General features: G+C 43.6%; 4 protein-coding genes across 7 annotated transcripts in view; 3 read left to right on the plus strand and 1 right to left on the minus strand.

The window, feature by feature from the left end:
• Positions 1-1,422: 1,422 nt before the first annotated feature.
• guca1a (guanylate cyclase activator 1A) lies at positions 1,423-6,382 on the plus strand. The gene is made up of 4 exons (XM_035426431.1): positions 1,423-1,620; positions 4,057-4,206; positions 4,998-5,091; positions 6,008-6,382. The coding sequence occupies exons 1-4, from the start codon at positions 1,423-1,425 to the stop codon at positions 6,217-6,219; spliced, it is 654 nt and encodes a 217-aa protein (XP_035282322.1). The 3' UTR covers positions 6,220-6,382.
• A 2,577-nt stretch (positions 6,383-8,959) lies between these two features.
• On the plus strand, positions 8,960-10,293 carry LOC118231972 (protein Bouncer-like). The gene is made up of 2 exons (XM_035426432.1): positions 8,960-9,127; positions 9,522-10,293. The coding sequence occupies exons 1-2, from the start codon at positions 9,099-9,101 to the stop codon at positions 10,045-10,047; spliced, it is 555 nt and encodes a 184-aa protein (XP_035282323.1). The 5' UTR covers positions 8,960-9,098; the 3' UTR covers positions 10,048-10,293.
• Positions 10,294-10,394: 101 nt separating this feature from the next.
• Positions 10,395-12,495, plus strand: LOC118231973 (protein Bouncer-like). 2 transcript variants are annotated; one of them, XM_035426434.1, is made up of 2 exons: positions 10,395-10,536; positions 11,701-12,495. In XM_035426434.1, the coding sequence occupies exons 1-2, from the start codon at positions 10,529-10,531 to the stop codon at positions 12,074-12,076; spliced, it is 384 nt and encodes a 127-aa protein (XP_035282325.1). In that variant the 5' UTR covers positions 10,395-10,528; the 3' UTR covers positions 12,077-12,495. The 2 variants fall into 2 exon arrangements, with proteins under 2 accessions (XP_035282325.1, XP_035282324.1); XM_035426433.1 differs by having other exon boundaries at positions 10,396-10,536; positions 11,686-12,495.
• A 296-nt stretch (positions 12,496-12,791) lies between these two features.
• The window catches only part of reln (reelin), a 130,282-nt gene continuing 125,967 nt past the window's right edge, over positions 12,792-17,106 (minus strand). The window contains exons 64-65 of one of the 3 annotated variants that reach the window (XM_035426421.1): positions 16,961-16,966; positions 12,792-14,171 (exon numbers count right to left, since the gene is read on the minus strand). In XM_035426421.1, the coding sequence (XP_035282312.1) occupies positions 14,075-14,171; positions 16,961-16,966 (103 nt within the window). In that variant the 3' untranslated portion in view covers positions 12,792-14,074. Of the gene's footprint in view, positions 14,172-16,960; positions 17,085-17,106 lie in introns of all 3 variants that reach the window. The other 2 variants (XM_035426420.1, XM_035426422.1) reach the window with 2 other exon arrangements.

A 17,106-nucleotide genomic window follows, 5' to 3' on the forward strand; every position in this document is an offset into this window, starting at 1 on the left:
AGTGAGGGGTTCATCCACGTTAAGGAGGAAATCAGAATGGTGTTGAACTGAATGAGTCGAGGACGATATGGAGGGAAACCACAAATGTGCGATAGCAGTTTACACTAAACAGAAAATTAATGTAACTTTTTAAATGTTAACAGTGTTTGATTTCTGTAACCTCTTTACTGTGAAAAGGGGAGATACTGCGAGTATGTGCATTTACATATGGATACGGGCTCGTACACACAAACACATGCATCCTTTTCCTCTGCAGTCATCAGAGCACATTTTCAACAACTCTGGCGCATCCTTTTAAAACATATTTTTAAAACACGGGTTATATGATTGCATACTTATTTTTCTTCTCTGTTTATGAAACTGGAACGAATAATCGGTAACAGCTAGCATAGTTCTTTAAACGGTGCTAAAGTAAGCATATGAGCCTCTGTTACCACCTTACTAATGCTCACTTATCTTTAGAAGCAAAGGGTATTTTGACATGCAATTAGATCTGTGATGGTCTATACTAGTATAATAACGAGCAACGCTACATGACATCTAGTAATTATCCATAACGATGTGGGGACTCATACCAGTAACAAGCAGTAATCTGAAAGTGGAGCTGCTGATCTACCCACTCACATGGTTACAAGCAGTCATGTTCTCTTTCTGGTCATTTAAAGGCTTGCCTAGTAATCTAAGATTGGCAGGAAGTGTCATGATGTGAACATTGCTAATCAAAGAGTAATTAAAAAAAAACTACTCTTTCAAAAGGCACCATATTTTCAAATTACAAAAAATGGGGTTAGGCAACATTAAAAATGAAGATGCTGTTAACATTAATACTGGATTATGGCCCAGTGTCTGAGGTGACAAACAGAACTACGGCACTACACTGGTCTTCTGTGTTTTAGGAGCTCATACTCCACAGGCTGTAGAGGTGAGAGCAGCTCTCAGGCAACATGCACGTCAAGGGTATTAAAATAACGAGGTCTAAATCAGCCACTGCTGTATACCCCTGTGCGTGTGAAGGGTAAATCTGTTCCCATTCCATCGCACGCAGGACACAAGGCATTTGTCTGCAGGTGTCAGGCGTGCCGTCCTCGTCTCGCTAAGGCTTCCCCCCTAGACATTTAATTGCTGATTACGGGCAGATTACAGGCAGCGACTCAGGTCAAGGGACAGAGGGAATCCCAAAAGTGGGCCAATCCCCGCCAACACGAGAGTCTCCGGTGCCGTCATCTCCTCCCCGCTGCACATGACGCCTGACTGAGCGGAGCGGCTTCTCACACCAGAGCGATCAGCCCAGCAGCGCTCAGGGGATCAAGGGAACTCCTCCATCCCACACCCAAGCCCCGAAAGTCGGCCTCTGCCACCCGCTCTCCCCCCCATCTCTCTCTCTCGCCCGCTCTCTCCATCTTGCTACGCCGGCGAGCGGTGATGGGAAATGCTAGCGGCTGCTCGGACAACACCATGCAGTCGGTGGAGATGCACATCTGGTACAAGAAGTTCATGATGGAGTGCCCCTCGGGACAGCTGATGCTGCACGAGTTCAAGCAGTTCTTCGGGCTGTGTGGACTGGAGCCCGACGCCAATGCCTACATCGAGGAGATGTTCTACACCTTTGACATGAACAAGGTAAGCACGCTTGGGACAAGTCATCTTGTCAAGGGCTCGCAAGGATACACAAACCAGGAAATTTGATACTGCCACCAAATTTCACCTGATTCGGAATCATTTTCTGAATTGGGAGAACGTTTTGTGTTTCTGAATTTGTGTTTAAAAAGAATATATTTGCTCCTACCCAAGATCACATTTACTGCGGATATATCAAATATTATTTGTTAGACAATATTTGTCGATTTAGATTTTATATCTTTGCTCAACGTTCTGGTAAAAGCACTATGCCTGGGAATCAAATGTGAAACTTCCTGGTTGTAAATGCAGAGCCAGAACCTCTGAACAACTCTGGGACTTTTCACTATATATATATATATATATATATATATATATAATGAAATATTTAGTGTCACGTAAGTGGAATATGAGCACTGTATGATGTTATAGTTAGTTGTGCTATGAGAGAAGCAGAGAAGATTGCTAAGGGGATGTATGTGGCCGCACTTTACAAAATCTCTCAGAAGAATGCATTTGCAGAACCATAGAGCATATTACAAGGTGTTATGGTGACTATCTAAATGATGAATGAATAGAACATACAGTTAAGTAGTACTAGAAATGTGGTAACTGATGAGGCAAGTGGTTTTGGGGCAGTAGCTGATCAGTGTCTGGTTCAGTATTATTTCCTTCTCAAATCCAATTAATCTGGCTTACAGCTGGCTTATCCCTTTAGCTCTGAGTTTACCCCATTGATTCTCGGCCTTGCTGAAAGGTTCCGCTGAGCCTGATTGGTGACTCCTCTCGACCTGAAGCAAGTCTCCTTTTCTCTCGTGTTCATTTCAGATGCAGTTGGTGTAAATAAAAAAATATATAAAAAGAGTCTACAGATTAAGGCAGTAGTCAGGTCCTTGCACACCTAGCAGTTAGCATTGCTGTGGTTGTGGACAGCAGTGTGGATTAACTGTCAGGGGAAGCAGGGCAGCTGCAAACAGGACAGATGCCATATTATTCATTCATTCACCCACTCATTTCATGTCTTTTATCCAGACTGATTATAAATCTGGATGTACTGCATTGTACAGATACACATCAGTGTCAACTGCACAACATTATCATTACTACAGCACATCCAGTATTATAGTAAACAAACATCAAGCAAAAAAAAACAACAACATGCAAATAAGTGTGTAGCTTTGAGCAAGGTTCTTAAATTGATTCAATAATGTGTGCCAAGCGAATCCACAACATGATTTAAATTATACACAGACACAATGCATGCCAGTTCAGCTCTCAGTGGAAAGTTTGAGCTGACTAATTAATTGGTGCTTATGCTGTGCGCAGACGAGCACCATTTAAATTTCAGTCTGTGAACGCACGATATTCCATTGAGACGGAGTTCCATAAAAATGTTTAATCACAAGTGAGGGAACAACATATGAATCAATAAACCAACCAGCCAACCAACCATTCAACTAACCAATCAATCATTGCCATTAAGCATTTGATAAGTGAAACAAATGGAAGCCATTGTATATCATAGGTGTATGTTTTTAGATGCTAATTTTTAGGTGTGATTATCAGGTACAAGATAACCAGGTACAGCAATTGACAATATATCCTCAGTCACTCTACGTCAATGGCAGATTAGAGTGGTGTTCTGCTCGAGCTCTGCTAAGCTCATTAAAAAGGCAAACTAGATCCATAAGTACCGTACTGGGCACTGACTCCATAGCCGGGAGTCATTAAGATTAACCACTGCTAAACATCCATCCAGTCCAAGTGCTCTTGCTGGATATTTGTCTGAAGGCCAACATGCAACGTTGGATTCTGGTGCCTGTCTTTACTGACCATGACCAAGAGCAAACATGCTAAGGATGCCAGCGAAAGAAGAATCCAGCTTTAGAGCAAATACGTGGTCACGTGTTCACAGCAGGAAGGCAGGGCAGACAGGGCTTACTGTCCTCTGATGTGGTGCAGCCAGAGGTCTGGAGCAACTGAGGCTCAGAGATTAGTGCCTGGTCAGATGTTAGAGGTCACCGGAAACCAGATAAGGATGGAGCAGACACATACAAGACTACCTCCATAACTGAGCTGACGTAGGCAGTGTCTGACTGAGGTCAGAGGAATAGAGGGAAGGTGACCCAGACTGGGGATGGGGGGAGGGCACAGGGGGAAAAAACCTGAAAGAGGGGTTGGGAAGGCTCGTGATCAATCAATTTCATTTGAATTAATTTGAACAGAGCAGCCCATAAAGAACTGAGAAGTTTGCCTGGCCTGATTAGTCTTTGGCAAAGAAAGCAGCATCACCAGCCTGTGACTGTGACATCACAAGCCAACAGAATTTAGTCAAAGTTCGAGCTGAACAGCCCCTGGGTGTGTTCAGCCTGGCTTACAGACACCCAGTCAGGACACCTGTCATCCCTGACTAATGTATACTTGTTTCCTTGATGGCAGGATGGCTACTTAGACTTCATGGAGTACGTAGCGGCCCTCAGCCTGGTCATGCGGGGGAAGATGGAACACAAGCTGCGCTGGTATTTCAAGCTGTATGACGTGGACGGCAACGGCTGCATCGATCGGGAGGAGCTGCTTAACATTGTGATGGTAGAGAAACTGCCAAGGGAACACACAGCATTCTGAGTGCAAAGAAACGCACGCACGCACACATCATCTGATTACTTCAGTTCACGCATCATCTGATTGCTTCAGTTCACGAAGAAACGCACATCATGTGTATGTAGTACTGCATGTGACTGAAAAAGGTTAAAATATGTATAAATTGTTTTAATATAGCTTATTTGTTCATTACAATCATGGCCTCTCATACAGAAAGACTTCCTAACAATAAGCATTTACTGCACAATTCTAAGGGATAGCATTGTTTTATAGGCAGCAGTGGAAATGTGAGGTTTTAAATTGCATCTACTGTATGCAAGGTCAGATAACAAAATGGTGATTGTTGTAAAATATTTATGCATTTTTATCCTGATTTAATAACACTCCTAATTTCCAGTGTGTTTCAGTTCTCAGGTCTTGAACTCGGGCATTTGGAGTGTCAAATACTAAATCTAAAACTACATCAGAGGGTTACAGTACAGAGCCTAATCTCATGCTCATTTAACCAGATCAAGTGTGTGTGTCCCCATAAGGAAAAGCTTGCACCAAGAGCCTTGTGCTAATTACTCAGTTAGCGGCCTGTTGGATTAACCTGCCGATTCCCAGCCAAAGATATTTATAGCCTTCGCCTGATCTGACTGCGTCATCAGCAGTACCATGGTAGCCAGAGTCACATTCCATCAAGCATGATGCTGTGATTGCATTTTTAAAAGGGTGACTTGTATTTCTCTTGTGGGTCAATAGCACGTCTGGTTTATTGCATTCTCTCTCTCTCTTAGGCAATCCACGTAGTCCGTGGAAGTGAGAAGGACCAGGATTATGTAGAAGAGTTCACCAACCGAGTATTTGACAGGATCGACATCAACGGAGATGGTGAGGATCCTTCTGGCCAATTCCAGCAGCTAGCAGGAAATGCACAACATGCAGCATGCAGTTTAGTCTAATTTAGAATGTGTGACTGCCATAGACCTTATAGCATAGAAATCTGGGGCCTGTATCACAAAGCAGTACTACTGTGTTAGCAGGCTAACTGAGTAAAACCCTGAAACCCTCCCAAATCTGGAACATTTGGACTGAAGGAAAAACTGTTCTGGGTTTAGTTAGTGCAGTTATCCAGCTAACTCAGTGATCCTGCTTCATGATACAAGCCTCTGGATTTTTGCACTATAATTTGAAGATCCTCTTATTGATGGCATTCAAGTGATGCACTGGTGTCCTGGCGCTGCCTTTATCTCAATAATTAGTGTATCTGCACGTCACAATGCAGAAACCTGTGGTTCATTCATTCATGCATGCATGCATGTCTGTGCACACCGCGTGCATGAGTGCATGTGCATTTGCGCGTGCAGGCTTGCTTGCACGTGGGCAGGGACGATGTCTGCATTACAGAAGGGCACGTGGTATTATTAGATTTGCATACGAGATTACCCACCGCAAAGCCTGCTGTGCTGACAGCAACTGAACAAGCGCTGTTAATTTGACTCGCTGTCTCGCTGTGCTCTGGATGCCCTTCATTTGTCAGACATTGCCCCCACAGTGCTCCCACCATCCAACATGCCAGGAAACAGGGAGGAAGTAGAACCAGCGGCCAACCTAATCCTCTGTAATCCTAATCTCACTTTTGGCAGATTTTTATTATGTTTGGAAGGAAGCCATTAATAAAAAGCAGTAGCGGGCCGGTTTAGAGTTTCACTGACACTGGGCTGATTTAGTTTCAGAATGACTTTTACTTGTCAAGATGTTAATTTTTGTACCGAAAGCTGATGCCACTCTCTATTCCATCCATTAGGGGAGCTGTCGCTCGTAGAGTTTATTAGAGGGGCACAAGAAGACAAGGACTTCACGGAGGTGATGATGAAGAGTCTGGATCTCTCGCACATCACACGCGTAATCCAGAACCGCCGGGGCAACACGAAGACTCCACTCACACACCTGGTCCACACACCTGGACCTCAGTGTCCATCCTGCCCTGCCCAGACGTCATTGAGTCCTACAGTGTGAAAAAATGTGATCGATCCCACAAGCTGGAAAACAACTTTGAAGTAAATTTTGGCATGCACAGGACCACTGCGGCTGGAAAAAGCTAGCAGGTCAGGTTGCATAAGTGGAGGATGGTACAACCAAAAAAAAAAGAAAACAAAAAAAACATGGCCACCATAGGAACCATGCATGTTGGCTGTGGCTTCTTGAAGAATCAAACTGAAATATTTTTTAATTCATCATTCCACCCAGTGACATTTTGTTCATTTAAAACCAAACAAATCAAAACTCTCCCTAGTCAAAACCAGGGACACATAACTGAGGAGGCCAATCCCAAGGTCATCACGTCCCCCCCCCCTTCCCTTCCCCATTCCTGTGTGGGTGGGTGATGACACTAAAATGATCAAGCTGAAATTCCAGAAATTCATCATCATTCATCAGTGGGTAAATCCATCTGGATAGTCAATGTTTGCACTTTAAAATTCACCCGTCTTCACATCTTAAAGTGTGACATAACTACCAGTGATATATTGCCTTTTAAGAGCCACAAGGTTGACAGATTAGTGTTGCTGTTCAGCATGGATATGATCAATTAAAGCACTTCACTCACCTCAGATGGGTTTGAACTGGTTACTTTAAGGCAGGGTTTCTGACTTCAGTCCTGAATGGCCACAGTATCTGCTGGCTTTTGGTATATTTTGGTGCTTAATCATATAAATCACTGATCAGCTAAAGAGGCTGTACATCTTCTTTCCTAAAATGACTACCGATTAAAATGAAACCACCTTATGGCTCTCCAAAGGCAAACCATTCTGACTCCAGCCATATTGTTTTCAGCATTTTACATTAGTGGTTGCCAATTCCATTCCTGTAGGGCCTTGAATTCAAATGCAATCTTCTGGTTACATACAAGTACAAGATGGCACAGAATTATGAAGTGTCTATGGCAGTGGTTCTCAAACTTCTCCTCAGGTACCCCAAGCCAGATCCAGGCATTGGGTGTGTTCCACGTCAAGCACATCTGATACAACTAATCAAGCCCTTGATTAGTTGTACCAGGTGTGCTTGAGGTGGAATAGGTCAATACCTGGATTCAGCTGCGGGTACCCAGAGAGGTTTGGAAACCACTCAAATCTGGCCTTCAAGGCCAGGGGTAGGTTACTGCTGGTGTTCATTGTTCACCGCTCATCAGAACTGATTAAAATCTGGAATACCAGATGAGTTAAATCTCTGGCCAGTCAGTGACATCAATCGATCAATTAACTATCAGGTATGAAAGAAAACCAGTAGTACTGTACTATGTGAGAATCTCTGGTCTATGACAGGCATGTCCAATTTTATTGGAAAAGTGCCGATGTGTGGGCAGGTTTTTGTTTTAGCCCAGCGCGAAGACACCTGATTTTTCTTATCATAGTCTTGATAGAAAAATTTTAATAGGCCAATTAACTGACTCAGGTCTATGGAGTTGTATTTGTATATGTATTTGCATATTTTTTACAGGATTCAAAAATGATAAATTATCATTAGTATCCTACTGTATATACTTTATCCTATATAAGCCCTTATCCAGGGAAATGCATGTAGTTTCCCCAAGGGAAATGTTTATGAAAATGCCCCAGCAAGTATATATATGTATTATACAAGCAAGCTTGTCAATGTGAATATTATACAGTACCTTGAGCTGCATTACTTTGAGTTTCAGCTAGAAATGACCATTATCCATAGGAAAGGTGAACTGGTGCCTTTTGCTGGAAAATGGAAAAAAAAAAATTTTTTTAAAGGTATATTTGCACAATAAAGATCTTAAGCTAAACTGGAAAGTTTTGTTGTTTTTATTTTTGTCCAATTCCCTTACTCCAATGAAATACATTTCAGTATATTATAAACCATGTGGAAAAATAAAGAGAAATAAACCATATTATTATGATTAGGAAAGATATAATTCTTCACAATACACGGGTAAATGTAAAAGTTATTCAGATACTAGAATATATATATATATATATATATATATATATATATATATATATATATATATATATATATTTAAAATTAGACCTACATCACTGTGAAATATATTTATCATATTTCAGTATATTGTATTTCCAATATAGTCCAAATAAGAATATTGCTGCATACAAAAAATTCTTATGGAGTATGAATAACCAATACCAACTCCACATGATATATCTCTTCATCTTGGCAATCAACCCTTCTCTCAAGCTCATAAACCAATTGTTCTTACATCACAATTTTATATGAAAACTGTGCTGTGCAATTTCAAATAAAGATAAAGATTTGGAGGGGGGGGGGGGAATTGTAGTTATGACAGTGTTTTCAGTAACACGTTGTGTTAATTGCTATTCCTCAACCCTTTTGTTTCTCACCTATCAAATATAAATTGACTGTGCCAATGTGGGTCCAGACTCACTTCATTAGAGTGATTGAGCCCCCTAATCAAGGACCTCCTCTTCCACCGATGACCTGATTAGAGATGTTCGGCTGCGTGTGAACAAAGACCTGGAAACGGTAGCACCTAAACCAATCAGACGCAAGCCTGCACATGTTTGCCATCTCCAGTAGTTCCAGACCAGTGGCCTGCAACTCTGGTCTTGCAGAGCCACAAGATGCTTTGCTGGGTTTTTTTTTTTTTTTACCTAACAGTCAGCACCCAGTTCAGACCCGAGTGACCAGGTGAAGTGAGTTAACTGTGTAATCAACTGCTTTAATTCATTAATTAAGTGCACATTAATGACTTTGGCCCTCCAGGACTCAGGTTGCAACCCCTGCCTGTTCTAAATTGAGATCTAATCCAACTAGGTACCAGCTCTGGTCAGGCTTCAGCCATTTTCAACCTGTGGCATAACATCCACAAGTCTGTTTCTGGTACAGTCCCAGAGATGGTGCAGCAACAGGAGATCATGTTCAGGTAAGCAGCTGCATTTGGGTCTATTACACAGCACGATACACCTTTACCAGTTATTTATTTTGGTCTAAAGGGACATTGGTGTATTTATAAATTCTATATTTGTACACTAGCACCCTTTACGAGGTGTAACTCATTCCTTCCTGGTTTTATTGCAAACATAGGCTTCACATTTTAATGTGGGCATATCATTTTATGTTCGTGGGGAAAGGGGATTACATATTTACCTAACCAGCCATGACCACTGAGTCCACTGTCTAATTCTCATACTTCCAAATGTAACCGACTCCAAAATATTGGCATGTTATGCAAAGATTAAGTCCATGTAATTCAGTCATGAAGCATTGGCTGCTCTATGAATATTATTAATGACATGCATTTTGTTTTGGTTTGTCAGATTGACCCTGTACAGGGCCCTGTGTGTGACCTGCCCCCATCACTGCGCCCTTCTGTGCATTTGCCTCCTGTGCGCTCCTCTGGTCAGCAGGGGCCTGCTGTGCAACTTCTGCCCCGTGCAGCCCAAAAGGCAGAGACCAAACGCCACCGCCACCACGGAGTGCGGGCCTCGGGACCGCTGCTATTCGGGCCGGGCGTTTTTTGGAAGCGTCCACTTCCTGTCGGCCCAAGGGTGCGTGTCGCGGGAGCTGTGCGGCACCGTGCAGCCCGTCACATTCATGAACGCCACCTACCCCATGAACTACACCTGCTGCTGCCGGGACCGGTGCAACCTGTGGCCCAGGCAGTACAGCACCCTGCTTGGAATGATGCCAGGCTCCCAGGGGGGCGTTGCCATGAATGTCACAGTGGATGACATCACTGTAGACGACTGCCCAGAGGACAATCGTTTACAGGAACACTCAAACAACACTGGAGTGGGTCCAGGTTTAAAGGTCCTGTCTGCTCAATTGACCAATGCAGACTGAAAGAACATTTTACCAAAGTGTTGGTTGCCATTAACTGTGTGGGGAGGGAAGGTCATGCGAGAGGAGTACCCTTTTTTAGAAGAGAGGGAAAGGACTTCAATGACCCAGAAGAGAACGGTGTAGACATACCGTTCTCCTGGACGCAAGGTATTCTGTGATCTCCCTTGCTTCTTCATAATTGACCAGTGCTGACATCTTCAACTTGTGAATTGGAAATGTAGCCAATAAAATATTTTTTTCAATCCAGGTGCTTTCATTGACTTGGTGGACAGGTGGAACTGTTTTCAGGTGTGTTAGAGGGAGGGAACTCTGCCAGGTGTGTTCAAAAGAGAACCTCTAAGTGGGTGGAGTATTCATTCAGGTGTAATTGGAGATTTAAAGAAAACACCTGGAGTCCTTAATTCAACACTAGATGTTTGGTCTTCTACCAGTCTTTCCAGACTGAGTTCCTTAAAGTTCAAATCAAACTGGCAAAGCAAGGATGTACAGGTGAGATGGGGAAACAAGGGAAGGGAATGGAGTATTTTAACACAACTGAATTTCAAAAGACATTCACAAAACTCACTCTTACTTGGATGACCATCTTTTAATGCCCTTTTCTGAGTAGTCCCTGCTTTATTCAGTCACCCAGCCTATTGAAAGAAAAGGTGCCTGAATGCCATGTATACCTATTTAGCATTTTTCCTTTTGTTGAATCCTCCAGTAATTAGTATCATTTACACCTATTCCTATTATTCTGTTCTTCCAAAAGCACTTTCTTGCATGAGTTAAAGAAAGCCAAGGAGCTTCCAGTTATTGGAAACCATCACCTTTTGCAATTGACATTAAATCCCAAATGGACAACAGACTAAAAAAATTGACAAGTTGTCAGTCAGGCCATTTTGAGACCATTACTAGTTGTAAATTAACTGAAGTATTAGTAATGTGTAAAATTTAAAAAGCTCTCCAATGCTGTGCTGATCATACAAAAGCATGGAACTACAGAAGTAATTTTGTTTGAATGCCATGTTTTGTGACCTGCAAGGCATTTATCCATAACCAGCACTACATTTGAATTCGCTCAATTACAGTTACACTGTGTATTTTCTTTGTAGAGCCCCACTGGCAATTACCTGAGTAAACTGAACTCTGGAATAGAATTGTGTACACATGCTTTTGATCCGCAAATAGCCTTTGCTATGACGGTCTCTTGTACATGTGCACTCAATTTGTTACTAGCATGAAAGGGGTTCTTTATTCTCTTGACATTCAGTGGCCATTGGAAGTTTGTTCATCCCTGTTTTAACAATGGTTTTCTGAGCATATGATGCAATTTCACAGAAGTTCCAATTTAAGAGCACACAGTGCATTGGTAAACTGAGCACTTTCTTATTCTGGGATTTACTGATAGTCTACATTGCCTTTCATACATGGACTTTTTCAAAATGAAAGATGTACATTTACAGACAGTTGGCTTATTTTTTGGTAAGTAAAATTCTGCAGATTCTCTGATCCCTCAGCCATCTGGATTATTTTAAAGACCTGTAAATCTGCATGGCCTAGAATTGGGAGGGAGGAGGGGCGTGCACGTGCGTGCGTACTCTTGTGTCCATGTGTTCATTTAGCCCCATTTATTGCCCTGGCTGTTTGCGTTGTCAGTTTCTCTCCCGTCAGGGCTGTGTGTGTGGTGCTGTGTGCCTGCCTGTACCTACCAGTGCTGCACTGTGAGAACCTGCTCTGCTACTACTGCCCCCTGCTGTCGAAAGACAGGGAATGCAGCTTCGTCCTTGCCGAGTGCCCGCCACAGGAGCTCTGCTTCACAGCCAGCGGGCGGTACGGGGGCCGGGTTGCCCTCTCCGCGCGGGGCTGCATGTCCCAGCAAGATTGCCTCTCGGAGCACACCGTCCCTCACAAAGGGACCAACTTCACCATGAGCTACAGCTGCTGTGACTGGCACTACTGTAACTCCGCTTCACGCGGCTCAGTCTACTCTGCAACCGTCGTCCTGGCAACGGCTGCAGCGATCATTCTACCTGCCTGGCTATGCTAGTGCTTCCATGGACTTCAACAATGCACCAGGCATGGGAGTCTGGGTAAATTTTTTTTAAGGATGAAAGAGCAGAGGACCACTCCCACTGGTGAAAGGTCTCCAGGACAGTAGAGGGTTTTAGGTTTGGAAGCCAACCCTGTCCAGAAGCAGATTTTCATCAGAGGAACCTCTTGCACTGAATAACTTTTTTTTATATCTGCTCTCTGAATCACAAGTTAACATTGAGAGTTGATGATTTTCCTCAGATCCTGTGGATCAGGACTGCAAGCAAAGTCAAAATTAAACACCAAAAAATGCATTCTGCATTGATACATTTTTAAAAATTTTGTGACACATTGAATGACTTTTTAAGGACTTATGTTCGAGGTTTTTTTTCTTCTGTTTTCTGTCTCTTAATAAACATGTTTTATGTGTGTATACATTCAGCCTTTCACAGCTTCTTATTGCTTAAATTTCCTTTCCAGATTGTTTTGCTGGAGGAAGATTGAGACACAAGGATTACCTACCTACCTGTAATTAGATAAGGTCCTATTTCTGGTAGACTGGCAGAAATGACAAGGTTTCCACGATGGAAGTGTTGGTTCGGACAGTTCTGGGTTCTTGTTGGCCTGTACAGTTCTATGTCCTGATGCTTGTAGCCATATTTTCTCAATAAATACATTCGCCACTGTGTCCATACATCACATACCAACACAAACACACACACGTCGGGATGTGCACGGAGGTTTGGACAGTACTTTATTTCCCTTTATAAGGCTGCTGGGTGTCCCCAGAGTGGATATACATATATATACAGGAGATTGCTATACGGGAGTTACACTGGGGAGAGGGGGGTCCATAGTACACAGACTGCAAAAAACAACACTGATAGGGCAAACCTCACCTCCGGGAATGAGAAATAAACAGAGAAAGAGAGAGAGGGGGGAGGAGAAACAGCACGAGAGAAAGGGGGATGGGGTCAGCGCTGCAGTCAGAGCATCAGACTCCACTGCCTAATAACTTAACACTAGAAAATAACATTTCACTAGAAAATAAGATTTCACGCACAGTGCATCTTAAATAGATTACGTGGAGAACTTTACCATAAATATCTGTATTTCGGGAACCAACATATATAAAAAAATTATAATAAACAAAAGTTTTCAGTCTTTGAAAGATTTTTTTTTAGGTTTTCTTTTTTTAGTTTTGTTTTGTTCTTTTTTCTCCTTTTCTTTGTTCTTTTCTTCATTGCTGCCTCCAAGGCTGAGTTACCCTCAACCAACCAACCAAACATCCAACCAACCAACCAACCAACCAACCGTCCGGGATAAACACGCAAAAGAAACAGCTGAAAAAAGTGAGTATAAAAACGAACGAACGAATGAACGGAACACCACAATCAACTTGTCACAAAAAGAACCCACAGACACACAGAACAGCAAGAACACAGTACTCCTTATCAAAGGTCATCCTCATCTTCGTCTTCAACTTTGTCCTCTTGGGATATAGATGCGGGTCTTCCCACCTCACATTTCAATGTCACTTGACTGCTGATCCCTTTCTTCAGTGATTTTTAATTTTTTAACATTTTCATACTTCACAGTGTGGTAAAGGAAGAGTGAAGGGGGAAGGCCGGGGGTAGTATCGCAATAACTGTAATAATAACAAGAAACAGCAATAATAATAATAACAATAATAATAATAAAACAATTATAAACCTGAAAGTCCATGGAAAGTAAACAAAATGGCCGCTTTGTTGCCGTATCCTTCCCATCGCTCTCCCAGGGGAAGGCCTTTTCCAATGGCTGCAGTGCAGATCTTCCCAGGCGTCTAACTGGATGGCCCATGTGTCTGTCAGAGGGGAGGGGGGGTGGGGCTGTGGGAGGTGGGATGGTCTAAGGCTGATCAGAATCCGCTGGTGGGTGGGACTCATCAGGGCATTACGTCAACGGGGCAGAGTGGGGAGGAGGGCTGTTTTATGTGTGATTGGCAGGTCACGGAGCGAATCCCTCCCTGTGTTCAGGCCCGCTGGCGCAGTGCCCGCCTCTTCCTGCTGTAGTAGTGGCGCAGGCCGGTCTGTCGTGCAAAGTTCATCATGTAGTTTTGTTTGCGGGTGCTGTGGAGAGAAAGAGAGAGTGAGAGGGAGAGAGAGGAGAGGAGAGGAGAGGAGAGAGGAGGGAAAGCTGATTAATGGTGGAGCCCCCGGTCTCCGGCCTGACAGCCCACACAGACAGGAGGACCATGCTGGCAGCTTGCAGGTCATTCTCATTCTGGGTTCCTCCCATAACCTCAAACACTCATGCTGACTGGTCCTCTGAACAGGCCCCGGTCTTGTCCCTCAGACAGTTCCTTTTAAAAGTTTGATATGAATGCACCCCAAGGCTGTTTCCACGCTTTCTGTGCTGCACAATCTCATCTTCACCCAATAACGTTTTTTGCGCAGCACTGTTGGTTCATGGTAGTGAGGGCCTCGGGCCAGAACATCAGTGTTTGCTGACTCAGTTTGACATAGCATAGGTTAGGTCAGACTGTAATGTTTACTGTGTGAACAGGACTTAATGTGTTCATGGCCATGAATAACTGTTTAAAAATGAGTATTGCACCTTATCGAACCTGTGTTTTGTAGTTGTGACCTTTCATATACACTCATTGTACATTGTTTTGGATGAAAGCATCTGCCAAATAAATTTTATGTAATGACTATACTCACAAGTAAAAAGCATTCAAATAAAACCAAGGAAATATTTAACTCGCTGTGAGGACATTTAGATGGTAAATAATGTCTATTTGTGGTCATTAAGGCCATTAAATGTCCTGGAGATTTAAGCAAATTTTCTCTGCAACATTTCCTTTCCAGGATGGTCCAAATATCCAAATTTTTAGAAAAAAAAAACAAAAACTCCTAAAAAGGTAAAAACCCAAAAATCCCATTCTGCTCGAAACTGATACAGCATAGAACTGAAACAACAATATATTGTTGTCGCTGGACAGTGAAATAAGAACTAAAGCAGTGATTTAGGGTACATTCATATCATCTGCTTAAATGATAACATCATTGCAACTGAAATGTGATTCCTTATGAAAACACAAGGACTAAGGGAGGAACAGGAAGCAGGCCTAAGAATATCAGAGGTCTGACCTCTGACTGCTCGTTCTAGCGAATGTTTGAGGTCATAGTTGAAGTTACGGTCAATGCTGGAGAAAAAAATAAAAAATAAAAATAAAACAAAAACGAATTTAAAAAAAAGGACAGAGGAGTAGGGGGAGAGAGAAAAAGAAACTAAATGAACCAAAAAAAAGACAGCTGTGATAATCGCTCTTGCTTAGCCTGTCAGTGCCTCTTCCATCCAGCAGGGCGGTGCCAGTGTGCCAGGTGTGCAGCCAGGGCAGGCAGCGGCCTCTGCAAAGCAGGGAGGGGGTGGGGGGGGTGGGGGGGACAGAGGACTGGCAGGAGTGGGATGTGGCTTGTGTTGGTCCCCCTATCCTCTCCACGTGATCGGAAGGGAGGCACAAGCAGGGCACCCCATCTAACGGCTCGGGGCGGGCCACGGGCAGGGAGGGTTAGATCGGGGGGGGGGGGGGGGCAGAGGTGTGTGGCACACTCAGAAAGCCATGCGGGGTGTTAGATGGGGGGGGGACAGCTACAGGATGAAATGTGGGGACGAACGTCTTCGTAACTCTGGAGAGGGCCCCAAAACACGAAGACCACAGAGTCACACAAGCGGTGATGTGAATCTGAGGACCAATAGGGCGAGACCTCAGGGGGAAAACCCCTAAGCATTCACATTCACATCACCGCTTGTGTACTGAAGTGGCATGACTGATTCAGGGCCAGTAATGAAGAAGTTGTTGGGTATAGGCCTATATCCAGTAGGGCCTTTGAACCTGATCTGAGATCTGTGCTTGAGGAATAATGTGTCATATCTCTCTTAAAAACTGTAAAAGTCAGAGAGCATGTATTATGTGCACATGTATCTAGATGACATCAGAGCACACATTCCATTGGTCTCTCTCCACCATTCTGTAATGTGCCCTGCTTCAAACAAACGCTAATTACACCTATCAGATATATCTGTCACAAACCAGCAATGTAAGGGTCTTACGATACAGAGTTAGAGTGAGACCCACTTCCCTGGCAGCCTGTCTTATCCAGCTCCTGCCCACCCAGCCATGTCTGACCTATTCCAGCTCTCTAATAAAACAATGTTGGGGCCATGTAACAGGAGGCCTCTCATTTTAAATGGATAAAGTTTTAATAATCCATAAAACAATGTAGCTGCCTCCTCCCAAGCACTTTTTAAAAGGGGAAAAGGAGCTTCTAACTAACAATAGGTGCTGAGGACCTGCAGTGCAGTTACTAACATTCAGAGAGCCCTGATGATCACATTTTTAGAAGCTAGACTGAAAGGGTTAATTGAAGTATTGAAAGTAACCTATCAAGCTTAATAGCTGGGCTTTTTAATCTTCTCATCACACAAACCTCTTTCAGATTTCTGGGAATCGCTAACACCAGCGCCAGCATTAGCTGTCACAGCCTCCTCCTCCTCCTCCTCCTCTTCTTCCATACATGAATGTGTTGTGCCCTTATGGTTAATCAATATTCTTAAATATAATATATTATTAATGTATAGTGTTGTCTGAGGTCACATGTTGGGAAGAGCTTCCCTTGAAGAAACGCCCCCAGGTACATTATAGCCCACCAAACTTTTAGAAGGCTGCTCTCTGAAAGTTTGGGGGAGGGGCAGGGGGGTCACCAGTGACTCTGTGGATGAGACAGGGAAAGAGGCACACAAAGAGATGGATGAAGGCCAAAAGAAGGTGGAGGTGGAGGTGAAGGTGGTGGCGGTGCTGCTGCTGGGGGGAGGGGTGGAGGAGGCTGCATTCCGGAAGAGGCGGAGAACTTACCTGACTCTACAGCCATGCCACAGGGAGCAGAATACAGAAGAGAGCAGAGGTTAGAGCGCAAGAGGGGAGGGGCAGGAGGGGGCAGCTGCCTCGCAGAAAGGTCTGGGGGGCCAGGAAACCCGGCCTGGGGAGGCAGGGGGGAGAGC

Source organism: Anguilla anguilla, chromosome 7 (assembly GCF_013347855.1).
Source record: "Anguilla anguilla isolate fAngAng1 chromosome 7, fAngAng1.pri, whole genome shotgun sequence".
Classification (NCBI taxonomy): domain Eukaryota; kingdom Metazoa; phylum Chordata; class Actinopteri; order Anguilliformes; family Anguillidae; genus Anguilla; species Anguilla anguilla.

What these genes read in the sequence shown, in the direction of transcription:
- LOC118231972 (XM_035426432.1), top strand. Translation starts at nt 9,099, where the DNA reads ATGGTGCAGCAACAGGAGATCATGTTCAG. An exon ending in CAACAGGAGATCATGTTCAG is followed by an intron (nt 9,128 to 9,521) that starts GTAAGCAGCTGC and finishes TTGGTTTGTCAG; the next exon opens with ATTGACCCTGTACAGGGCCC.
- guca1a (XM_035426431.1), top strand. Translation starts at nt 1,423, where the DNA reads ATGGGAAATGCTAGCGGCTGCTCGGACAACACCATGCAGTCGGTGGAG. An exon ending in ACACCTTTGACATGAACAAG is followed by an intron (nt 1,621 to 4,056) that starts GTAAGCACGCTT and finishes CCTTGATGGCAG; the next exon opens with GATGGCTACTTAGACTTCAT. An exon ending in AGCTGCTTAACATTGTGATG is followed by an intron (nt 4,207 to 4,997) that starts GTAGAGAAACTG and finishes TCTCTCTCTTAG; the next exon opens with GCAATCCACGTAGTCCGTGG.